Source organism: Pongo abelii, chromosome 7, assembly GCF_028885655.2.
Source record: "Pongo abelii isolate AG06213 chromosome 7, NHGRI_mPonAbe1-v2.0_pri, whole genome shotgun sequence".
NCBI lineage: Eukaryota > Metazoa > Chordata > Mammalia > Primates > Hominidae > Pongo > Pongo abelii.
This window is the reverse complement of record NC_071992.2, coordinates 62499252-62524941: the sequence shown is the minus strand read 5'-3', so window position 1 is coordinate 62524941 and position 25690 is coordinate 62499252. Positions and strand designations below refer to the sequence as shown.

Below are 25690 nucleotides of genomic sequence, written 5' to 3'. Positions count from 1 at the left end.
ATGGTTACACAACAGTGTGAATATATTTAGTGCCAACGAATTGTATCTGTACACATTGTTTAAATGATAAATATGTCTGTTTTCCCACATTAAAAAAACAGATACAAGACCATGCTTCTACAGAGAGTGGGCCACTAGAGGGAGGGGCTGCAGGAGAGTGGACCGTGGAGGGCAGAGCCTGGAGAAGTCTGTCCTTGCCAAGTCCCCACACCCTAAACCCACTGTGTACTGTGGGTGTCCTTGTGTCTGCACACTTGTGTTTATTAACATGATTATTTTCTATTTGAATGACTTTTTCCCCAACTAGTACCTATTCTTTCAGTCTTAGAACAAATGCTACCATATCTGGAAAGCCTTTATAGAATACTCATAGTCAGAAGAAATCTGCTTGTCATGAATTCCAAAGTAGCTTTTTTTGTATCTCATTTATGCCACCATCCTGCAGCCATACAGATGTTTCTCTGCTTTAAGGCCTCTCTGACCACATTCTCTCTCCAGCTCCTATCACATCATCATCAGGGCTCCGTCTCAAACATGTCAGTCCTTGCAATGAAAGCAAACAGTTCTTGAGTCTCTGCTGATTACAAGTCACTGTTAGAAGGGTAGAGAAATTAGTGATGAATAAAGCATGACTCTATAGCTACAGTGAATAATCTGGTGGGAGACAGTTATGCAAATAGCTGTGATGTCAGTCAGGCCAGGATTAGAGCCTCATGTTATAGTTGTGTGCATGTTTTATCTTCCCTTTTAGTTAATAAGTATGCTGAAGTCAAAGATCATAATTTATTTGTATTTGTAATTGTCATAATATCTTGGCATGTACTATATTTTTTTTTCTGTTTTTTTTTTTTTTTTTTTTTAATTTTTTTCTTACATGTACTATGTGTTGAATAAATGCCTGGGTGTATTGGGGAGAAATGGTATGTTTGGCCATGAGTAAGTTATTTTATTTAATCCTCCAAACTATCCTAAAAGGTATATACTGTCCCTATTGCAAATAAGAAAATTGAGGCTCTGAGAGATTATCTAACAGAGTTTGTAAGTGATGAGTTGGTGTTTAAATCTCTCAGAGCTTATAAGTGATGGGTTGGTGCTTAAACCATGTCTTTGTTACTCCAGATTTTCTTTCTGTTTTCTCGCGGCCATAACCGTGCAGCAGTAATAACTTGCAACTTTAGCTGGATGGAATGATGAAAGATGTTTCTCCTGAATTCACAAGAAACTAATGGGGTTAATATAGGTGTCAAGCTGTCTGTAAAGTGTGTCATGTGATACTGTTATTACGATTTGTAACAGAGGCTTCTTGGTATTTCCCTAGATCCCCAGACTTCAAGGGAGATTTTTAATTTTGTACTAAAGGCAATTCGTCCTCAGGTAGGATTAATATTAATATTATTCTAATGCCTTTACAGTGCAGACTTTCAAATACTGATGGTGAATTTTTCTTTTCTAAAATAGATTGATCTGAAGAGATATGCTGTGCCCTCAGGTAGGATTCTGTTTATAATGAGGTATAATATTTTAGATTACTAAATTAACATCTCAAGTAAGCTTTTGCTTAAACTTTGAATGAAAGCAAATATGATAACATCTGTGATATTTCACAGTTATTTACAGGGAGATTTTTGGTGACTTAGTAAGCTCTGGTTGAAATGGTGATACTCAGGTTACATGGTTGAAAGCACTTTATTTTAGGGTATCTTTCAGGGGATCCAGGCTGTTTGATTCTGAATTTGCCTCAATGAATCCTGATTCGACTTCTGACCCTTGTTGTGGGATTTGTCAGCCAAGTTATGGGCCTGTTGATTGGCAGTGTTAGAGCGCTGACAGGGATCCCTGGGTTACTGTAGTGTAATGGTACTAGATCTTCCTGAGCACAGTCTTGACTTTGACATATCCCTGCAGGTTTGTTGGTTTTCTGTTCTGTCTTATGTCGTCTGATTTTAAATATAATGGCATTTGCATTTGCAGCTGGCTTGCGCCTATTTGCCCTGCATGCATCTCAGTTTAGCACCTGCCTTCTGGACAACTACGTGTCTCTATTTGAAGTCTTGCTAAAGTGGTGTGCCCACACAAATGTAGAATTGAAAAAAGCTGCACTTTCAGCCCTGGAATCCTTTCTGAAACAGGTACCACAAATTCAACTGTCATTTAACAATATTTCTTTCACACACAGAATTAAATTCCCATTGTATGCATGCATGTTTGAAAATAAATACAAGTTGATCTATAGCTTCTGTAGTATTTAAAGCAGAAAGATGTTGATCTGCCAGCCAAATGGGAGGCAGCCAGACTGAAAGAGAGCTAGGGAGGTGCCAGATTTGATTAGGGCCTCAAGAGCCTAGATTGAGACAAGTGTAGTGGAGCGAAGACGTGGTGAGGAGGTGGCCGGAAGGGCCAAAGAGTGGGTGGAGGGCTGAGGGGAGCCCCATCTCTCCTGGAAGAGGAGGGCTAGCTGTCTCCAGGGGATAGATGCTTGTGTGTCAACTTGAAAACAAGAGGTGCCTCTTTGCCATTGTGGGTTTTCCACCTGGATAGGAGGTGGTTACAGAATCTGCACCTGCGTATATGGAAGCTTATCTGGTCGGCTGAGGAGACGGTGCTTGTCATTCTGAGCGCTGGTCTCCAGGATGTCCTGGGTGTCCAGTGGTGGCCGCAGGGGCCTGGCCACTAAGGAAGTGGACTTCTGGGGTTGCTCTGAGGGAAAGGACTAGAGATCTACAACAAATGTTTTCTTAGGGGCCCTGCTGTACATGGGTAAACAGTAGCTGCATTCACAGGGTATCCATGCAAACCTGTGTGAACAGTGTTGCAGTTGTGTTAGCCTGAGAGTCACAGCCGGGATGTGTGGAAGGAGAAGAGAGAGCATTGCCATCCTTTTTTCAGGTCTGGGCCTGCCTTCCAAAAAACTGAGCCGATGGGCCTCGTCTTTGGCCCCTGCCTCTGCCGCCTGTCTTTCTCGCCTCCTTAGTCTCCCTGCTGTACTTGGCCTTCCCGTCAGACTTGTGTTCTCCCTGAAGCCACTCTTGGCTTTGAGGTTACCTTAGTCCTCCTCATAAAACTCCCGTTCTGCTGAACTTGGCTGGCCTTACTTGCTAAGGGAAATAAAAATCTGAGGAATTATTTTTTAGTGATTCATATGAATATGTTTGGATCTCAGTAAACATTTACTGCAATAAACATCTTGACAGAGAGAATTTCATGCTTTGTTAGCAAGGAGGAGTGTCCGGAATGTGTGCAGAGGGATCATCCGTGGTGGCACCCCAGGGGCCTTGTTCCCTAGCGATGCCTGCCTTTCCTAGCGCAGGGCTGGGTGGGGCGTGGGCCTGCAGGGAAGCCCGCCAGCCCTCCCTCCACTGCGCTGGTTGTCTTTAATGAGCCACGCAGACATCTCTGTTTCACATCCTTGCCAGAGACTTTTCAGTCCCCCACTCCAATTCTTAACAAAAACTACATTGAATAGATTTTAGAGTTTCATTGAGGAAATACATTCTACCTGCTACTCTCTACCTCGTGAGAAAGTTATTTGAGCTTTGTCAGGGGAGAAGTTCAAGAGAACTATCCTCAATGCTGCCCTCAGGGCTGATGCCTGTTGCAGGTTTGGGAGTTTCCAATATACCCTCAAATTTGATACTCACAGCTATGGTTTATTACAGCTAAAGGGCCCAGATAAAAATCAACCAAAGGAAGCGGCACACAGTGCAGAGACGAAGAAAGTACCAAATGTGGAGCTTCCCTGGTCCTCTCCCCGCGGAGTCAGGGCAGCATTCCTTTCCTAGCATCCATGTGTGGAGCATTGACTGGGTGTTCCCCCAAACCTCTGTGTTTGGGGTTTCCCTTGGGGCCCCACCCTGTAGGCATAGTGGGTTGTTGGGTCTCGGCTTCCAGGGATGCTTTGTGACCCAAAGCTCCCATTCCAAGTCACATTGTTACCACGTGTGGTCAGCTCCACCCTGAGTCCCATTATTAGATCATCCCTTGTGACCTGAGGCCCCAAGCAAGGAGAGACACCCTCTTTCCCTCCTTCTTCAGAATAGGGAGTGAGGAGAGAGGAAGAAAGAGGGAAAGAGGACTTTACATAAAGGATACATAATTTTTTGGCCTTTTTTCCACTGTGTTGAATAGATTTTCCTCACAGTGACATCTATTTTTTTTTTTTTTTTTTTTTTTTTTTTTGAGATGGAGTTTTGCTCTGTCACCCAGGCTGGAGTGCAGTAGTGCGAGCTTGGGTTACTGCAACCTCTGCCTCCTGCGTTTAAGCAATTCTCGTGCCTCAGCCTCCCAAGTAGCTGGGATTATAGGCACCTGCCACCGCGCCTGGATAATTTTTGTATTTTTGTTAGAGACAGGGTTTCACTATGGTGGCCAGGCTGACCTCAGCTCATCTACCCTTCTTGGCCTCCCAAAGAGCTGGGATGACAGGCGTGTACTGCGCCCGGCCGACATCTGTGTGATTAATTTTCAGTGGCAGTGTAATATATTTATGAGCCATAATGTTTTAATCTGTTCTCTGTCTGCTACTGTTGAATAATTATTTTCAAGTCTTCAATGTTATATACAGGAAATAGCTGAATAAAGATGTGTTAAAAACATGCTTACTGGGGATACAATAATAGAAAATTAGCAGTGTTTAGGTGGTTACACATTATAGTATATAATATTCGCTATTCTGTAAGTAAAATGATGTTGTTTGTTTACTTCTTGAGAAACATTTATGATATGTTTTGTGAAGAAGGAAATTATGAAACAAGTATATACAATGTTTCATTCTTCTAAAACAAATAGGGAGCAAAGTTCCCCGAAGGTCAGGCGCTAAGACTTAGTGGCTTTAGGGGGATTGGGAAGTGTATGGATAAGTTGGCAATGGAAGGTGGGGTTTTTTTTTCTGCCTTTGATAATTGTCTAGATAGATTCCTTCCATTCTTATTCTGGACAGTCTTTGTGCTGAAATGGGGAATGCTCTTTGAATACCTGTATTAGTTCTTGCATTTAGGTTCTTGTCTCTTGGTTTGGTAAATAATGATCTATTTGCTTCTCAGACGACATTTGCCCCTTGCATCACTTAATTTAAGCTTTATAGTTTGTAGCTTATTTTTTTGAAAACTGAGATGCCTTGTCTTTCTGATTGTTCTGAACTCTGTTTATTGATGACGTCTGAAGTCACTGGTCCCCTGACAGCTCTCTTCCACCCTGTGGGTGACAGGTGAGCTGTAAAGACTGCTCTTTGCTTCCTCAGAGAGCCTTAATTCAAAACCTGTTTTTGTTTTTTTTTTCAGACTTATGCGTATCCTTGGTCTCTTAGTCCCTTCTCTAGGAAAAATGTATCACATAGCCTTATTTAAGACACTTTTCTGAACCTGGTTGAGACTAAGCAAAATGGAAGCAAAGGGTCTTTATGATTAAAAGCAATTGCGTGTAACTATAACAGTACATTAGTAGCATCTAAACAGTTCTAGTTTTTCCATGTTTGTATAGATTGTATTGCTATTAAATATTTCCAAAAAAATACATATTATGTATTTGCAGGTTTCTAATATGGTGGCGAAAAATGCAGAAATGCATAAAAATAAACTGCAGTACTTTATGGAGCAGTTTTATGGAATCATCAGAAATGTGGATTCGAACAACAAGGAGTTATCTATTGCTATCCGTGGATATGGACTTTTTGCAGGAGTATGTCTCATTAACTTACTCATTTTGTCTTGGTTTCACGTGATTGTTTAAAGGAATCTAATTCATTGCATTTTGAATAGTGTCTAATACTTGTAACAATACAGTAGACCCTTGAATAACATGGGTGTGAACTGCGCAGGCTTACTTACATGCAGATGTTTTTCTACCATACGGATCAAAAATACAGTGTGTGCTGGATGTGAAACTTATACAGAGGGCTGACTTTTTGTATATGAGGCTTCCACATGGTGACTGTGGGACTTGAGTATGCATGGATTTAGATATACTGAGGAGGCCTGGAATCAATCCCTCCCGCATATCCTGAGGGTCACTGTATTGGTATTGTTTATTAACAGTTAAGATTTCTTCAGTGTCTGCTGTGTACCAGAATTCTTTATATGTGGTATCTCAAATTCTCCTAACCCTTAGGAGCTGAGTATTACTCTGTTTTGCAGATTAGCAAACTGAGACGCAGAGAAATTAGGAAAGTTGTCAAGAGACTCAGAATTGACAGAACCAAGGCATAAGTCCAAGGGTGGAGAATAGAAACACCATGTTTCCCCTCTGTGCTATGCTGCTCCTTATTCCTAAAGTAAAATTGTAGTTGATTTCACGAAGTTTTAGAAAGAGAAGTTAAAAAAAAAAAGTTTATATGACAGAAAGAGATATATTTAAGAATATTAGCTAGGTGTGGCGGCCCACACCTGTAATCTCACCATCCCACTGCTTTGGGAGGCCGAGGCAGGCAGATTGTCTGAGGTCAGGGGTTTGAGACCAGCCTGGCCAAGGTGGTAAAACCCTGTCTCTACTAAAAATACAAAAATTAGCCTGGCATGGTAGCACGCACCTGTAATCCCAACTGCTTGGGAGGCTGAGGCAGGAGAATCTCTTAAACTCAGGAGGCAGAGGTGGCAGTGAGCTGTGATCGAGCCACTGCACTCCCATCTGGGCAACAGAGATACTATCTCTTAAAAAATTTTTTTTAAAGAAAAAATATTAAGAATAACCCTAGTTATTTCCTCTTAGTGGAATTCTGTGACTTCTGCTTTGTAGAAAAAACAACTGATTTCCTTTTTCTTCCTACAATCTCTCCCTTTTTTTTCTTCTTTCTTTTTTTTTTTTTTTTTAATTTTTGAGTTGGAGTTTCGCTCTTGTTGCCCAGGCTGGAGTGCGATGGCACGACCTTGGCTCACCACAACCTCCACCTCCCGGGTTCCAGCAATTCTTCTGTCTCAGCCTCCCAAGTGCTGGGATTACAGGCATGCTCCACCACGCCTGGGTATTTTTTTTTTTGTATTTTTAGTACAGACGGGGTTTCTCCATGTTGGTCAGGCTGGTCCCAAACTCCCGATCTCAGGTGATCCGCCCACCTCAGCCGCCCAAAGTGCTGGGATTACAGGCGTGAGCCACCGCTCCTGGCCTCTCCTTTTTTCCTTTCTTTTTCTTGTTTGCCTCTCAGGCTGGAGTGTAGTGGTACAATCATAACTCACTGCAGCCCTGACCTCTAGGGCTAAGCGATCCTGCTGCCTTAACTTCCCGAGTAGCTGGGACCACAGGCATGAACCACCATGCCCAGCAAATTTTTTAATCTTTGTAGAGACGGTATCTCACTTCGTTACACAGACTGTTCATGAACTCCTGGCTTCAAGCGAACCTCCTGCCTCAGTCCCCAAAGCACTGGACTTATAGCTGTAAGCCACAGCGCCCAGCCTTTTCCTTTTTCTTAATCTTCATCTCCATTTGTCTCTGTTGGCTACTTTAAATATGCTTAGGGTAGAAGAAACAGAATGTCAGAAGGCTCTGAGCTAAAAGATCGCATGGGATTTTCCCTTTACACAGGGATCTATCCCCACTTGAACTTGTCCCTGTGGCTAGAGCATGATAGGCAGGAGAGGGGAAACGGATCTGAAGAGGTGCACCATCAGATCCTCGGGGAGTCTGGACTGGATTCAGAAGTCCTAGAAAAGAAGCCTTGGAAAAGTCTGAAATTGAGCAATTACATTAGCACATTTGTGAGTTTGAAAAAATGGCTCTGGTGTGGTATGGTGTGTGACATGGAGCATCTTCCAGTCATGTATGGACTCCTGGCCTCTCCTGTAGGTGGACAGCCTTGGGGCAGGGACTGCCTCTCATTTGTCCTCAGTACCCACTATCTAAACAGTGCCTAGAACATAGCTGACAACCAATAAATGCTTCCTGTGTGAATAAATATTTAAAATGTGATTACAGATTATTATACAAAGCATCTTTATAATGAGACATATTCTATTTATTTATTTATTTATTGAGGCGGAACCTCACTGTTTCCCAGGCTGGAGTGCAGTGGCGCGATCTCAGCTCACTGCAGCCTCCACTTCCTGGGTTCAAGCGATTCTCCTGCCTCAGCCTCTTGAGTAGCTGGGATTACAGTTGTGCACCACCATGCCCGCCCTTTTTTTTTTTTTTAAGTAGAGATGGGATTTCACCATGGTGGTCAGGCTGGTCTCAAACTCATGACCTCAAGTGATCTGCCCGCCTCAGCCTCCCAAAGTGCTGGGATTACAGGCATGGGCCGCTGCACCCGGCCAGATATTGTGTTTTATATCTGTATTTCTTCTTAATTAAAAAGCTTGTGGCTGGGCACAGTGGCTCACACCTGTAATCCCAGCACTTTGGGAGGCTGAGGCGGGCAGATCACCTGAGGTCGGGAGTTTGAGACCAGACTGACCAACATGGAGAAACCCTGTCTCTACTTAACAATACAAAAAAAAAAAATAGCCAGTCGTGGTGGCGCATGCCTGTAATCCCAGCTACTCGGGAGGCTGAAGCAGGAGGATCGCTTAAACCTGGGAGTTGGAGGTTGTGGTGAGCTGAGATCACGCCATTGCACTCCAGCCTGGACAAGAGCGAAACTTCGTCTCAAAAAAAGAAAAAAAAAAGAAGCCTTGTTAAACTTGTGTTTATAATCACATGGCTTAACATGACATCTTAAATATTATTTTGATCTTGATAAGATTGATGAAGACTTCTGTTTTACCTTTTCTAAAGCCCTGCAAGGTTATAAACGCAAAAGATGTTGACTTCATGTACGTTGAGCTCATTCAGCGCTGCAAGCAGATGTTCCTCACCCAGACAGACACTGGTGACGACCGTGTTTATCAGATGCCAAGCTTCCTCCAGTCTGTTGCAAGCGTCTTGCTGTACCTTGACACAGTAAGTGAACTAAACTGAGCACAATTTTAAGTATTTAATCTTCATTTCTTCAAATAATTTGATGGAGTCATACAATACATTTAGTGTAGGCACTGTTGGGAACAACGTGACAGTTTTAGTTAGAATTTTGTGGCAATAGAATTATTGTCCTGAAACTTGATTTTTTGTTATTCAGAACAGGAAAAAAATATTTGTTTATCTTTCCATCTTTCTGAAAGATTTGGAATTGTTGCTTGGGATAGAATTGCACCTCAAGACAATTTTTACTGTGTGTGTGTGTGTGTGTGTGTGTGTGTGTGTTTTAAGGCAATCATGGTAATAAATGTTAAGCAGCAGGTTAGATGACAAACCATGTTTTTCTTTTAATAAGTGTCTAATTCAGTTGTAATTACTTTGAATATTTGTATTATTCCTGTATTCATTGATTACCTCCTCTAACTCACGGTTTGCTGATTATTTCTGGTAGGTTCCTGAGGTGTATACTCCAGTTCTGGAGCACCTTGTGGTGATGCAGATAGACAGTTTCCCACAGTACAGTCCAAAAATGCAGTTGGTGTGTTGCAGAGCCATAGTGAAGGTGTTCCTAGCTTTGGCAGCAAAAGGGCCAGTTCTCAGGAATTGCATTAGTACTGTGGGTAAGTTTGCAATTTATTGTATTTATGAGTAATGATGGATAATTAACACATTATTTGATATAAGTAAAGAGAATCTGGTTACCAAATTCTTTTGTATCTTTGACACAACTTTTGATGAACTCCTGAATTTTGGTAGACCAAAATCTCTTCCTTTTTTCACCCTATTACCTCTGAATTTTAATAGTTTTAAGTTTTTTTTTTTTTTTTTTTTTTTTTTTTTTTTTTTTTTTTTTGGAGACAAGAGTCTCGCTCTGTCCCCCAGGCTGGAGTGCAGTGGCACGATCTTGGCTCACTGCAACCTCTGCCTCCTGGGTTCAAGCGATTCTCTTGCCTCAGCCTCCGGAGTAGCTGGAACTACAGGTGCCCGCCACCATGCCCGGCTAATTTTTGTAGTTTTAGTAGAGGTGGGGTTTCACCATATTGGCTAGGCTGATCTCAAACTCCTGACCTTTTGATCCACCTGCCTCAGACTCCCAAAGTGCTGGGATTACAGGCATGAGCCACCGCGCCCGGCCAATAGTTTTAAGTTTTAAAATTAAAGCCATTAATGAACTTAGAAAATAAATTGAGAGGTAAAGTTGGGTTCCAAAATATAATGACTGTTTTTTTTTTTTTTTTGAGTTTTGATTCTGTTTTTCAGTGTTTCCTTCATTTTTGTTTTCTTTTTCTTTTTTCAGTGCATCAGGGTTTAATCAGAATATGTTCTAAACCAGTGGTCCTTCCAAAGGTAAATTCTGAATTTAATGTTTAGAAAATTAATCTGTTATCACTGAAAGCTAGGAATGTTGCTGAGGTTTTCGAATATAATTTTGCAAAAGTGGCCGTTCTTTTTTTAGTTATTAGCAATGCCTTACACTTTGAAAAGTGTAGGACATAATACCTCTATATTTTGTTAGGTGAATACACTTCTAAGGTATGAAACATCTTTAAGCATAACTTTAGGTTTTATACATTTTTGTAAACCAGAAATGTTTTCTCTCTTGAAACTCTAGGACAAATTGCTAAGGGAGGCATGTCTTAGTTCCCAGAAATTATAGGACATATGATGAGATGAAAGATTGAACTATGTACGAAAGCAAGATAAATGATTATAGCACATTCAGTGGATATTGAATTGAAATACTTGTTGGTGTATCACAGTTTTAGTCACAGAAGAATCACATATTTTTCCGTTTTTTATTTATTTATTTATTTTTTGAGACAGAGTCTCGCTCTGTCACCCAGGCTGGAGTGCAGTGGCGCGGTCTTGGCTCACTGCAACCTTCCCCTCCAAGGTTCAAGCGATTCTCCTGCCTTAGCCTCCCTAGTAGCTGGGATTACAGGCAACCGCCACCTTGCCCAGCTAATTTTTGTGTTTAGAGTAGAGACATTTCGCCATGTTGGCCAGGCTGGTTTCGACCTTTTGACCTCAGGTGATCTGCCCACCTTGGCCTCCCAGCGTGCTGGAATTACAGGTGTGAGCCACCACACCTGGCCTCAGCTTTTTAAATTATGCTTTTTTAATATGATGTCTTCCTTAATCATTTGGTCTCCTATGGGTGGCAGTTTAATTTAGAAAATTCTGAAAACCAGCATGTTCTGGCAGCAGTGCTGCTTCTGAGAATCCATCACTACATATTGTCATGCTGTCTTTCTGGCCAGGGCCCTGAGTCTGAATCTGAAGACCACCGTGCTTCAGGGGAAGTCAGAACTGGCAAATGGAAGGTGCCAACATACAAAGACTACGTGGATCTCTTCAGACATCTCCTGAGCTCTGACCAGATGATGGTAACGTTTACCATTGAAAGCCATAAATGTACCTTACTTCCTCTATTAGTCTCCATAGTTTAGACTATTTCAGAATTATATTTTACTAACTTTCAAAAGTTTAAAACAGTGTACTTCAAAAATAAAAAATTAAAACAGTATGAATCAGGAAGTTAGAATGAGAGTAGAAATAAATGAATTGAAAGAAACACAGACGTAGAACTCCTTTAACATTAGTTACTGTAGCTGAGTCCTCATTTTAGCTTTAAATAGCAGGATGGTACAGCTCATGCTAAGCTGTTCTTCCTAACAGGTCCAGCCTGAGGATGGATATATATGTATTTGTATGTATGTATATGTGTGTATGTTTATATATGTGTGCATATTTAGTTATGTATGCACATAAGTATATGTGCATGTACTTTAATGTACACAGACATAAAAGATACAGTGTCTATATATGCATATTACACATATTTGTGTTTATACATACACATCCACAGATTAATTGGGGTAAATGCTTTGACAAGGATTGGCCTAAATCTTCTCACTTACTGCTATATACAGAGTAAGTATTTGTTATATGACTGGATAAATGATATCTGACTGAAACGATGCTGTTATAATAATTTAGGAAGGTATCTTGCAACTTGAAAACTTCCAGGTAAATCTGCTACGGTTTATCATCACTGTTTCCATAATACCCAAATCGGCACATACATCTGTATATGTGGCTTAATGCTAATAAAATACTCATACTGATATTTTTTTGCACAAGATTTTGAAGTTTATTGTTTTTCTTTATTTAAAGGATTCTATTTTAGCGGATGAAGCATTTTTCTCTGTGAATTCCTCCAGTGAAAGTCTGAATCATTTACTTTATGATGAATTTGTAAAATCCGTTTTGAAGATTGTTGAGAAATTGGATCTTACACTAGAAACACAGACTGTTGGGGAACAAGAGGTTAGAAATTTTTATCAGTAGTAATTTTTCATCATTTTTGTATCAACTGTCTTTGCATATAAATAGGGGATAATAGCACATTTGTAGAGGAGAACTGGAGAAAATTTGGTTCTTCAGGATTATTATGTGCCATTGATGCATTTCTGTTGGATGTAACCTATTGTATAGAAAATTTTGTTACTAGATGGTTCAAAAAGTAATTTATATATGTTAATTTTTTTTTTGAAAAAATTATTTACTAGGTTCATTTGTTTCTTAATCCTTAGCAGTAGTAAAGAGTGACAAATTTTATGTAGAAATGACTTTGTGTGGGATAGGGAAACCTGGGGTTGCTCTTGTTTATAGTTAAGGAAACTCCAAATTGTGGTACAAGGTGTTAAATGTGTTCCTGAGATAGGAAAATATAGATAATAGGAAGAGAAATAAGAAAATGCCCTTCCTTTTTTTCGCACCCAATTTTCCTAGCCTGAGTTAAAGATAAATCATGGCTTAGGCCTGGTGCGGTGGCTGAAACCTGTAATCCCAGGACTTTGGGAGGCCGAGGCAGGCAGATCACGAGGTCAGGAGATTGAGACCATCCTGGCTAACACGGTGAAACCCCGTCTCTACTAAAAAATACAAAAAAAGGCTGGGCGCGGTGGCTCATGCCTGTAATCCCAGCACTTTGGGAGGCCGAGGCAGGTGGATCACAAGGTCAGGAGATCGAGACCATCCTGGCTAACACAGTGAAACCCTGTCTCTACTAAAAATACAGAAAATTAGCCAGGTATTGTGGCGGGCGCCTGTAGTCCTAGCTGCTCGGGAGGCTGAGGCAGGAGGATGGCATGAACCTGGGAGGTGGAGGTTGCAGTGAGCCGAGATTGCACCACTGCACTCCAGCCTGGGCGACAGAGCGAGACTCCATCTCAAAACAAACAAACAAACAAAATACAAAAAAAAAATGAGCCAGGCGTGGTGGCGGGCGCCTGTAATCCCAGCTACTCAGGAGGCAGAGGCAGGAGAATAGCGTGAACCCGGGAGGCGGAGCTTGCAGTGAGCTGAGATTGCGCCACTGCACTCCAGCCTGGGCAACAGAACAAGACTCTGTCTCAAAAAAACAAAAGGATAAGTCATGGCTTAAGTCTGGAGCTGCCCTGCTCTGGTCCGAGGCGTTGGTGGTAACTGGACTCCATGGTAATTTGGCTGGTGAGAAAGAGCTGAGATCCCGGGAAGGCGTCTCGCTTGCTTTCGACTGCAGTGATTGTTTCAGACCAGATGGTGCTGATTTGAGTTCATGCGTCAGTACCTCCACTGCAGTCCTGAGAAGTTAGACAAGAGGTAATGGGGAGGATGTGCAGAGGAAACATGAAGGGAAACAGTACAAGCCCGTGGTCACATCAGCTTTATTGTACTTGGAGTATTCTCTTTTTTATGCGGGATGATAGGTAGCAACACTGATGTGTGCTTTATTGCTCTCTGTGCTTTGCAAATGTCTAAAATAATTTTATTTGGAAAAAAAACTTGCCCAAAGGGACTTCCTGGAACTGTGTCAGCTGACAGACCTGCATTTTAGAACACTTATGTGTTCTAAATTGCTGTTTTCAGTGGCTTCCCTTTCTCCTCTGTTGCCTGCCCTTCCAGCTTCATTCCAGCAGATCAACGACCACCTGTTAGCACTTCCCAGATATGTCTGGTCTCCAGCCTCCTGCTCCCTTGTTGGTTCCTGCTCTATATTTCTAACTACTTGTGCAGCATTTTAATTTGAATACACAGTTGTGTTTGGTAACACAAATTTGGTGACACAAACTTAGTGTGTTTAAAACTGATCTTCATGCACTTCCAAAATACCACATTTTTCATTTATCTTTCTTAATACTGTTAATAATTTCTTTATTTCTCTTTTTCTTCACTTGAAATCTCTAGGTCACCTATTAAAATTCTATCTCTGTCAAGGCATTATTGCTAGCTCCCTCAAGAAGTGCTGCCATCTCTGGCATTTTCCTATTTGTCCCATTCTCTCATCACTTCCTGTGAGTCCTTTTGGTTAACGCTTTCTGCAAGTCCTGCCCTTCTTATCAGACCATAGGTCTTGAGCATCCATCTTGGTCTTTCTCGCTGTTGCATTCTTTCTTCATAGCATCAGGCCTTGACCATGAAGTCAGTTGGAAAGTTATTTGTTGAGTGATTCGTGATTGAATGGTACAATGTTTCTTTGCTACAATTACTCTTTAAGAACGGAGATGAGGCGCCTGGTGTTTGGATGATCCCGACTTCAGATCCAGCGGCTAACTTGCATCCGGCTAAACCTAAAGATTTTTCGGCTTTCATTAACCTGGTGGAATTTTGCAGGTATTTTGTAAAATTCTAATTATTTAAGAATGAAAATGATTGTTAGTTATTGGCTGTAATATAGGAAATTCCTTATATAGATGTAAGAATTGAAATAATAGGCCGGGTTCGGTGGCTCACGCCTGTAATCCCAGCACTTCAGGAGGCCGAGGCGGGTGGATCACGAGGTCAGGAGATCGAGACCATCCTGGCTAACAGGGGGAAACCCCATGTCTACTAAAGATACAAAAAATTAGCCAGGCGTAGTGGCAGGCGCCTGTAGTCCCAGCTACTCGGGAGGCTGAGGCAGGAGAATGGCGTGAACCCGGGAGGCGGAGCTTGCAGTAAGCCAAGACTGCGCCACTGCACTCCAGCCTGGGCGACAGAGCGAGACTCTGTCTCAAAAAAAATAAATAAAAAATAATAAAAGACAAAATCTATAATTGATTATATAGGTCTTTAAAATATATCTAAGTGTACTAGCTTACAGTTTTCATTATTTTTTATATTTAAAAGATCCTCAGGTAGAGAAAAATGAATTATAGATATAACTAAACATTTTAGGTTACCTCAAAATGTTACACGCTGGGTTTGTAGCTTAGTTGTTTGATTATGTCCCTTACAATTTTAAGATCAGAATGATACAAATTTCTACCTTCAATTTCTAATTTTTTTTACAGAGAGATTCTCCCTGAGAAACAAGCAGAATTTTTTGAACCATGGGTGTACTCATTTTCATATGAATTAATTTTGCAATCTACAAGGTTGCCCCTCATCAGTGGTTTCTACAAATTGCTTTCTATTACAGTAAGAAATGCCAAGAAAATAAAATATTTTGAGGTGAGTCTTTCTTGCAGGACGTTGAATCTTGTGTTTTTTTAGGTCATGAGTATATATAAATGTATCATAAAATATGTGATTGTGGCCTATGCAGTTTTAAAGTCTACTAATTTTATTATATGTATTTAAAAAAATTGATACGTGAGTGGCAGTTGGATAGCACTCTAAAAAGCTAGCAGCATTTTTTGCCCTGATGCTCAAGCACCTGGCTAATTATGTAAGATTAACAAGGCCTCTCAAAGTATGGTCCCAGGATCAGCAGCCTTGAGCATTGCTTCCTGCATCACAAACCTTGGGGGCAGGGCTCTGCCACCTGTGCTAGGAGCCACCAGGTGATTCTGGCACCTAGTGAAGTTTGAGAACAACTGGATTAGCATTCTCGACGCGCCAGTCAGTCACATGAGGTGCCCACCTGGGTAATTACAGGGTGAGATGAGGAAGAGGGAATGGACTTAGCTGTGTCCATGGCTTCTCACTAGCTGCCACCTTCCCTCCTCTTGTTCTGACTAGCCTGTGCCTTGAAATGTCTGCAGAGCTGATTCTGCCTCCTGTCTTCATTAGATGTTGGTAACTTGAAATGGATTCACCCCTCTGAAGACAGGCTAGGAACTACTGGATTGGGATACAGTCTCCCGATTCTTGTTCAGTGTACTAACTTGCTGTTTTATTTGACAGGGAGTTAGTCCAAAGAGTCTGAAACACTCTCCTGAAGACCCAGAAAAGTATTCTTGCTTTGCTTTATTTGTGAAATTTGGCAAAGAGGTAATTTAAATGATTTATCTTAGTGTTATCATGAACTGTTTTTAAATGAATGTCTATTGAAAAAATCCTAGTGATCATAAATAATTATTTTAAGAATTGGGGCTGGATGCGGTGGCTCATGCCCTTAATCCCAGCACTTTGGGAGGCCGAAGTGGGAGGATCACAAGGTCAGGAGTTCGAGACCAGCCTGACCAATGTAGTGAAACCATGTCTCTACTAAAAATACAAAAATTAACCAGGCGTGGTGGTGCACGCCTGTAATCCCAGCTCCTCAGGAGGCTGTGAGGCTGAGGCAGGAGAACTGCTTGAACCCTGGAGGCAGAGGTTGCAGTGAGCTGAGATTGCACCACTGTACTCCAGCCTGGGTGACACAGCGAAACTCTGTCTCAAAAAAAAAAAAAAGAAGAATTGTGTCGGGTCAGTTGGCTGGGGGAAGAGAATTGCTTGAACCCAGGAGATGGAGGTTGCAGTGAGCCGAGATAGTGCCACTGCACTCCAGCCTGGGGAACACAGCGAGACTGTGTCTCAAATAAATAAATAAATAAATAAATAAATAAATAAATAAATAAATAAAAATAAATAAAAATGTGTTTGCTAAATCTAGAGCAGGAGTAAGGTCCTAAAAAAACTAATAGAGGAAGTTATTGTGCTTCAAAAGTCCCTCAGCCAGGCACTTTGGCTCACGCCTGTAATCCTAGCACTTTGGGAGGCCAAGGTGGGTGGATCACTTGAGGGCAGGAGTTCAAGACCAGCCTGGCCAACATGGCGAAATCCCATCTCTACTAAAAATACAAAAAATCAGCCAGATGTGGTGGTGTGTGCCTGTAATTCCAGCTACTTGGGAGGCCGAGGCAGGAGAATCGCTTGAAGGATGGCAGAGGTTGCAGTGAGCTGAGATTGCACCATGCACTCCAGCCTGGCTGACAGCACGACTCTATCTTATAAAAACAAAAAAAACGTCCCTCGAGCTCTCTTAACATAATTCAGTTGAGTGATGACAACTCAAGATGAAATAGATTCTTGTTTTTCCATGTAGTAGGTATTAAGCATTTCAACAAATTAACTTTCCTGGAGGTTAGTGTGTAATTTGTAAGTGAATGTGGTCATGTCAATAAAGGCTACGTGCCCATTTTTGTATTTGAGAATAGGGCAAATACTTTTTAGTTGATTTTCAAATGTAGGCTCTATTCAGATATACATTACTGTCTTCTTTCTTGTTAAGGTGGCAGTTAAAATGAAGCAGTACAAAGATGAACTTTTGGCCTCTTGTTTGACCTTTCTTCTGTCCTTGCCACACAACATCATTGAACGCGATGTTAGAGCCTACGTTCCTGCGCTGCAGGTAGGCGTTGTCTTGAACAGAGCCATCTCTTTGCTGTTGAGTCCCAGAGCACATGGAAACACCATCCTCTTGCCCTGGCAGTCCCAGCAGGCGTTTCCTCACAGGCGTGCCCGGGTCAGGGTCTGCTTCTGCCACTTACTGGCTTTGGGACTTAGACCCTTGGTGACTCTGAACTGCACTTGGAGGTCGATGTGAGAGTTAAACCTGTGTGCCTTGAAAGGCTGCGGTGTACCACAGTCACAGAGACAGCTGCTTGCTTTCCTCCTAATTACCTGGACTGCACTCTACAGCGGTGTCGGGCATCCAGCAATAAAAAGGAGTATTAATTAGAAACCACAATTACTTGGTGTTTTTTTCCTTTAAATCTTATATTTCCTGCATTTCAGTTTAACTTGTTTGTGTTAACATACAGATGGCTTTCAAACTGGGCCTGAGCTATACTCCCTTGGCAGAAGTAGGCCTGAATGCTCTAGAAGAATGGTCAATTTATATTGACAGACATGTAATGCAGCCTTATTACAAAGACATTCTCCCCTGCCTGGATGGATACCTGAAGACTTCAGCCTTGTCAGGTAAGATTTAGAAGAATTGTGATGTGTATTGTAATTAAAATGGAAATGGAGTAACTATAATAGGTAGGACTGTATTTTTGTAACTTCTGAAATTTAAACCCAGTGTGTTCAAAATATGTTTGATTGCTATTTTTGTAATTTCCCTAATTTATCTGACTCTAATTGTGATAAAGAAATATAGTTGAGGTATTAAAAGTATCTTTCATTTACTCATAGCTTACTAAGATTTATAAAATCTTCAAAGACAAGTACTGTCTTAAATACCTTGAAATTCTTATGGCTCCTGATACACTGCTTTGCAAAAAAAACTTGTTGAATAAATCAGTCAGGAATTAAAAACTTCAGAAAATTCAAAAGTAATTATGTATTTTTACTTTCACTAGATTTTTATTGCTTTTTAAAACATAAATGTTTTAGTGAAGCACACTAATGGTAGCTAAGAATTGGGAAAAAATGTCATCATAGAAAAAATAGGTTTGGGAAAAGAGTCAAAGAAAAAAATTATCTGCCCAGGTCAAAATATTACTAGTCAAGAAAAGAAAAAGTAGGACTTCTTTTCATTCCAGTTTAAGTAAGTCTGTACCCCCCCCCCCAACTCTGAAGTACCTACAAAAATTATCTGGGTGTGGTGGCACGCACCTGTAATCCCAGCTACTCGGGAGGCTGAGGTAGAATTGCTTGAACCCAGGAGGCGGAGGTTGCAGTGAGTGGAGATTGTGCCACTGCACTCCATCCTGGGTGACAGAGCAAGACTCTGTCTCAAAAAAAAAAAAAAAAATCAAAAGCATGCATGCAATTGTATTTCTGTACCATTCTTCTAATATAGCCACACAACCACTTGTTAATTATATAATTACTAAACTCATGTTTCACCTAGAAAACTGGAGTGGGTAATTGGGAATAGCCTTACACACTAGCAGACTCATGGAGTATGTCAGACTCATGGAGCTCACAAGATACCACTGTCTGCAGCCCCCCAAGAGACAGCATGCACATGCCTGTTAGCATGACCCAAGGCTCCTACCTTCAACGGTCTATAAAAGCAAAAAGGAAAAGCACATGAACACAAAAATTGTGCCTTTTCATCAATATTTCAGTATTCTATTAATATTTTACTTAGAAATTATCAAAGTACCCAACCATCCAAAGTATCCATTAACTCAGTCAGTCCAAGGTTTCAAATTGCCTAAAGATGATAGAGATTATCTTCCAGTTGGCATGCTGCACAACGTAATTACTGGGGAAATAAAAAGTTTACCCAGATAATGATTCAGTTTAGTTGGAATAAACTTATTACATTTTTCATAATCTTTTTTTTTTTTTTTTTTTTTTTTTTTGAGATGGAGTCTCGCTCTGTCGCCCAGGCTGGAGTGTAGTGGCGTGATCTTGGCTCACTGCAAGCTCCACCTCCTGGGTTCACGCCATTCTCCTGCTGCAGCCTCCCGAGTAGCTGGGAATACAGGTGCCCACCACCACGCCTGGCTAATTTTTTGTATTTTTAGTAGAGATGGGGGTTTCACTATGTTATCCGGGATGGTCTAGATCTCCTGAACTCTTGATCCGTCCCCCTCGGCCTCCCAAAGTGCTGGGATTACAGGTGTGAGCCACTGTGCCCAGCCACATTTTTCATAATCTTAAAAGTTGTATGGGACTGTTTCAGATGTTGAAAAAGTTCTGGAGATGGATGTGGTGATGGTTGCACAACATTGTGAATTTAATTAATGCCACTCAATTATATACCTAAAAATGGTTAAAAGAGTACATTTCGTGTTATGTATATTACACCACAGTTTTAAAAAACGTTATGAGAAGTAATTTTAGCTTATTAGCCGGAATAACTATAGGGAAAACAAACACAAGTAGAATAAAGTGCATGTTCGTATTATATTTAATACTGATAGATAAAATACATTTATTTAAACCAAAATATTAAACTTGTCTGTTTACCACAGATGTGCCTTAATTATGTGAATATTCCTAAATGATCCCAAATTGTTTTCTGTATGATTTTTAAAATCTATCACATTTAAAACACTGTTAATTCAACTTCCTTATTTTTGGAGAATTTTAGGAATACTCAATTTACATATCTGTGTAAATCAGAACAGAGCTCCTTTAAGAGACTTTATAATCTAATTTATCAATACTCTCCAAATACAGGAGAACATTACACACAAAATTAGATATAGGCCTTTGTTAATTATAGACACATACTTGCAAAGACACATAGAGAGCTTAGTAAATAGTTTCAGTTCCGCAATTTGAGCCAAAAACCAGGAGATACAGACATTGCTGAGACCAGCTCGGTCGTGGAGTCCCTAACCCAGCAGTGCTAGAGGAATTAAAGACACACACACAGAAATATAGAGTGTGGAGTGGTAAATCAGGGGGCTGAGAGCAAGCAACAGAGATTTACCCACATATTTATTGACAGCAAGCCAGTGATAAGCATTGTTTCTATAGATTATAGATTAACTAAAACGGGAAACAAAGGGATGAGCTGGAACAAAGGGATGGGCTCTGGCTAGTTATCTGTAGCAGGAGCATGTCCTTAAGGCACAGATGGCTCATGCTATTGTTTGTGGTTCAGGAACGCCTTAAGTTATTTTCCGCCCTGGGTGGGTCAGGTGTTCCTTGCCCTTATTCCAATAAACCCACAACCTTCAGCATGGACATCATGGCCATCACGAACATGTCACAGTGCTGCAGAGATTTTGTTTATGGCCCGTTTTGGGGCCAGTTTATGGCCAGATTTGGGGGCCTGTTCCCAACAGACATAGAAAATGCTGAATAGTCCAGATAGCAAAGATCTGTTTTTTCCAGTGAACTAAAAATTCTTAACTTATTGGAGCTCAAAAAAAAAAAAAAACACACTAAAAACTAGATTCTCTTATCATCTCTGGCTCATCAGAGAGTAGAACTCTTTAACATCTACCCACAGAAGGTCACCAAACGGACCACAGAATTATAGAAAGGAAAAGAACTAGCTAGAGAGACAGAGCAGCGCTAAGATCCCACTGCCAGGGATTCATTCTGGAACCAAGAGAAGACTTGCTGGAGTTAAACCACTGGGAGGTGCCCTCCCGCGGCGCAGCTCACCTGGCCGTGTCAGTGAATGCACTGGATGTCTCAGAACTTTGGAAATGACTTTGTAGTTGTAGAACTATGACTCTGCAGAGAGAAAATGAACGTGTCAAAGTTTAATTCAGCAGTTAATAAAGGAAATAGTAAAATGTTACAACTGGTTCCCATAACCTGAGTCTAATCATGAGAAAACATTAGACAAATGCATATGGAGAGACCATGTATAAAATTACTGGCATATGATTTTTTAAATGTCCAAATTTTGAAATGCAAGGTAATACTGAAGAACAGCTTCAGTCTAAAAGAGACTAAAGAGATAGGTCAACTAAGTGCTGTCCTGAATTAAAAACATTCTTAGGTGAATGCCGAACTCGGAGTGGTGCTGAGGAGTGAATGTTGGTAATCTGGTTCGGATGGTTGTGTGGCAGTTGTGTGAGAGACTGTCCTTGTGGAAAACACACATTGAAGCATTCGGGGCAGTGGGGTGTTGAGTCGGTCACTTACCCTCAGTGCTTCAGGAAAGAAGTTATATACTCCATTCTCTGTAAGTTTATGATAGCTTAAAAGAAAAAGGAATTTATTGGGGTACTTCAACACTAAATATTCTTGTTCCTCATCAAGCTCACCATAATAGTTTTAGTATCCACTGACTATTCTTCTGAATCAGGTATTACTTTGATGGTTGCAAAATGGTGATTTTCTACCCCCGTCATTTCTTTCATCCTAATTGATGTTCTACTGCAAGAAACAATTTTCCCTGTTATTTATTTGTCTGTATTAGTAAGATTTGTGGATTCTTATTTTTTCAGTGGGTCTAATCTTTTACCATCATGATTGGTTTTGATGCCCACGTTGTCCCAGATTTGGCCCGAGTGTGATGCGTGGGAGCCACTCCTGCTCCACGAGATGATTCATGCTCTTCTTGACCCTGCAGTCAGACACCTCCCAAGGAGCCATGTTCCTTTTGGCAGACAGTGATGTTTAAAAGCAACCACCATTTGTATTTTTTGTTTTAGAAACTTAATTTTTTTAAATCATAATTTAGGATTTTAATGTTTCTATTTGACAATATAGTTTGTTGTCTCTAATGTACATTAAATGAATGAATGAATGCTATTTTAAATTTTATTTTCGTTTACTATTGGTAGATGAGACCAAGAATAACTGGGAAGTGTCAGCTCTTTCTCGTGCTGCCCAGAAAGGATTTAATAAAGTGGTGTTAAAGCACCTGAAGAAGACAAAGAACCTTTCATCAGTAAGAAGTCCTTTGTATTTTCTGTACCTTACATAATGCAGAGATCAGATTCTAACACTTGTGAAAAGTAAAAATCTTCATTTAAAATGTTAGTTGTTTTTGTGTACAAAGTAGAGTACAATATAAAAATAATTTTAATATATTGGCCAGGCATGGTGGCACACACCTGTAATCCCAGCACTTTAGGAGGCTGAGGTGGGTGGATTGCTTGAGCTCAGCCTGGACAACATAGGAAGACCCTGTCTCTACTAAAAAATACAAAAAATTAGCTGGGTGTGGTGGCGCATGCCTGTGGCCCCAGCTACTTGGGAGGCTGAGGTGGGAGAATCACCTGTGCCCAGGAAGTTGAGGCTGTAGTGAGCAAGATCACACCACTGCACTCCAGCCTGGGCAATGGGAGTAGCCTGACTAAAAAAAAATTAATATATTTTTAGCTATGAAAATATAAACTATATTAACTGTTTTGTTTTGTTTTGTTTTTTGGTCTTGTTTTTCTGTTCATCCCTGCCCTCAAATGTATTTAGTGGATAATAAAAGGTAAACTAGTTCATATTAAATAAGCAAGTCAGAATACTGATACCAGGGATCTGTAAGACTTTCATTTATGCTTAGATCTTAAATATGTCATATTATCAGGTTCAGTTTGTTCCAGTTTTCTTTTTTGTTCTTTTATGGCTTTTTGGTGATAATTCCTTGGGGCCAGTTTTCTCGAGATGAGCCATATGATGTGATAGTAAAATATGACGTAAATAGAGAAAATTGAGTTAGAATAGGGAAAATAGCTATTTTTGGAATGAAGTAAGAATTAAAATTTGAAAAACTTTTAACATCTAAAACTGAATGCAAACTCTAGGGTCAGTTCTTCTTACCTCATTATTTTGGGCACCTTTTGATTGAGAGACTAGAATGAAACTAGAAATGGCAGCATAAAAGTTTTTATAATTTTATGACACAGCAGGATAAAATAAATATATCTCTGGTTTTACAAATAAAATTCCTTTTATTCTTATCGATTTAATTTTTTTTTGAGGCAGGATCTCATGTCGTCACCCAGGGTGGAGTGCAGTGATGTGATCTCAGCTCACTGCAACTTCAACCTCCCAGGCTCAAGTGATCCTCCTGCCTCAGCCACCTGAGTAGCTGGGACCACAGGCATGTGCCACTATGCCCAGCTAATTTTTGTATTTTTCGTAGAGATGGGTTTTGCATTGTTGCCCAGGCTGGTCTTGAACTCCTGGGCTCAAGCAATCCGCCCACCTCAGCCTCTCAAATGCTGGGATTACAGGCTTGTGCCACTGTGCTTTGCCAAAATTTTTGTACAGATACACAATGCCTGTTCCTTAGCACTTGGTTCTCTAACTGTGACCCCTGGGGGATCCAGGGTGCAAGGCCAAAGCTATTTTTACTCCGTTAATTTGCACCACGGTATTATGATGGAGAACACTGTTGATTCTGTAGCATTGACTCTGAGGACAGATTTTTAAAAATACTGTGTGTGAGGCAGGAAGTGCACATGAAGCAGACCTGCATAGAAAAGTGTGACAGCTATCTGGAGAAAAAGCACTGTGTGGTGCTTTGAACTGGGAGCTGAAGTAGCCACTGCTTTGTGGACACAATTTTTATTGAAATGACAACTGAAAGGCAAACTGAGGTTATTCATAGGTGGAAATATGCAGACATTTTCTCTAAAATGAACCGAGCCTGCCACTTTGAGGAAAACTTCTGAAAATCTGTTGCCAGTGATAAAATTCAAGCTTTTAAGTGAACTATAAAATTTTGGAGAACTTGTAACTATTGCAGTAAGTTTGATAGCTTCTCATTACTTAAATATATATTTTTTTATTTTGAGATGGAGTCTCGCTATGTTGCCCAGACTGGAGTGCTCACTGCAACCTCCGCCTCCTGGGTTCAAGCGATTCTCCTGCCTCAGCCTTCTGAGGAGCTGGGATTACAGGTGCGTGCCACCATGCCTGGCTAATTGTTTTATTTTTAGTAGAGATGGGCTTTCACCATGTTGGTGAAAGGCTGGTCTCGAACTCCTGACTTCGTGATCTGCCCACCTTGGCCTCCCAAAGTGCTGGGCTACAGGTGTGAGCCACTGTGCCCAGCCTAAGATTTTTTTCTAATAAGATTGGTGGTGATATTTGCTTATGTGATTTTTTGCATATATAATGAAATGTGTCAACATTTGGAATATCTGCACAATCCAGTGAACCAGTATTTTCAGACGAGGAATACATGATGTTTCCAAATTATACATGGATGAAAAATCCACTCAAAGTGCAAGATCAGCCATTGGATTTTAACATAGTAGAGTATGTAGAGTTCATGATAAGAATTCAGGTTCGACATTGTAACTAACCTTTAAGAAACTACCACTGGTTCAGTTTTGGTGTAATATCAGAGAAGAATAACTACAGTTAGCTAAAAAGACTATTTAAAATTTCTTGCCTGGTTTTCCAACTGCAATATCGGTGTGAGGCCCAAACTGTCTCCCAGTGAGCTACACTGTAAAGGGATCTGCACTATTGTGGAATGGCCACTTTGCCCAGAGTTTTCGTTTGTTTGAAAAATATAGTTGCTTTTTATAACATGTAATGAGTTTAGTAGTTTAAATAACTATTTACATAGTTTCTGTGTTTCAATTTCTAATGTCATTAATACTGATAAACAAGACCTACATAAAACAAAGCTCTTTGGGGGTCCTTGATATTTCTTAAGAGTGGAAAGGATCCTGTCAAAAAGTTTGGAACTGCGATTCTAGGAAATGGACATCCAAGTGGGTGGCAAAGAGTTTTTTCCTATGTCTTCTATTTAATCTTTAACCCATTTGTAATCACATATATACAATTGTTCAAATTTACAGAATGAAGCAATATCCTTAGAAGAAATAAGAATTAGAGTAGTACAAATGCTTGGATCTCTAGGAGGACAAATAAACAAAAATCTTCTGACAGGTAAACTTCTTTTAAAATAAATAACCTCTGTAGATACATTTGTGCTTTTATTTGGATGTATATACATTCTGAATATACATAATATATTCTGAATATATATTTCAGATATATATATTTCAGATATATATATAATATATTCTGAATATTTGCTCCTATATGTGATTTATATATTTCTAAATAAGATTATAAAGAATAATATCTTGCCTAATGGTTTGACTGTATCTGTAAAATTGGAATAATTCAATATACTGGTAGAACAGATGTTCTAGCTTGATTTGTTAAGCATGTTATCCAGTTTCAAACAATGTAATTTGATACTCTTTTCCATATTAGTGTCGGGAATTCCAAGTTAATCTCTTTG

The 25690-nt window shown here is 40.3% G+C and overlaps 1 protein-coding gene and 1 long non-coding RNA gene across 6 annotated transcripts in view; one reads left to right on the top strand and one right to left on the bottom strand.

The window, feature by feature from the left end:
* Nucleotides 1–25690, top strand: part of PRKDC (protein kinase, DNA-activated, catalytic subunit) — a 180925-nt gene that overhangs the window by 14502 nt on the left and 140733 nt on the right. For all 4 annotated transcript variants that reach the window (XM_024251029.3, XM_024251026.3, XM_024251027.3 and 1 more), the window contains exons 8-23: nt 1319–1374; nt 1459–1489; nt 1972–2129; nt 5527–5673; nt 8701–8865; nt 9332–9500; nt 10178–10227; nt 11142–11267; nt 12058–12210; nt 14423–14538; nt 15198–15357; nt 16033–16119; nt 17342–17461; nt 17874–18033; nt 22266–22372; nt 25239–25329. In XM_024251029.3, coding sequence (XP_024106797.2) covers nt 1319–1374; nt 1459–1489; nt 1972–2129; nt 5527–5673; nt 8701–8865; nt 9332–9500; nt 10178–10227; nt 11142–11267; nt 12058–12210; nt 14423–14538; nt 15198–15357; nt 16033–16119; nt 17342–17461; nt 17874–18033; nt 22266–22372; nt 25239–25329 — 1896 coding nt within the window. The remainder of the gene's footprint in view (nt 1–1318; nt 1375–1458; nt 1490–1971; nt 2130–5526; nt 5674–8700; nt 8866–9331; nt 9501–10177; nt 10228–11141; nt 11268–12057; nt 12211–14422; nt 14539–15197; nt 15358–16032; nt 16120–17341; nt 17462–17873; nt 18034–22265; nt 22373–25238; nt 25330–25690) is intronic.
* Nucleotides 1984–3923, bottom strand: LOC134761832 (uncharacterized). 2 transcript variants are annotated; one of them, XR_010140983.1, is made up of 2 exons: nt 3721–3923; nt 1984–3095 (listed from the first exon to the last, which is right to left on the bottom strand). It is a non-coding gene; the product is annotated as an uncharacterized LOC134761832 (long non-coding RNA). The 2 variants fall into 2 exon arrangements; XR_010140982.1 differs by having other exon boundaries at nt 1984–3112; nt 3721–3874.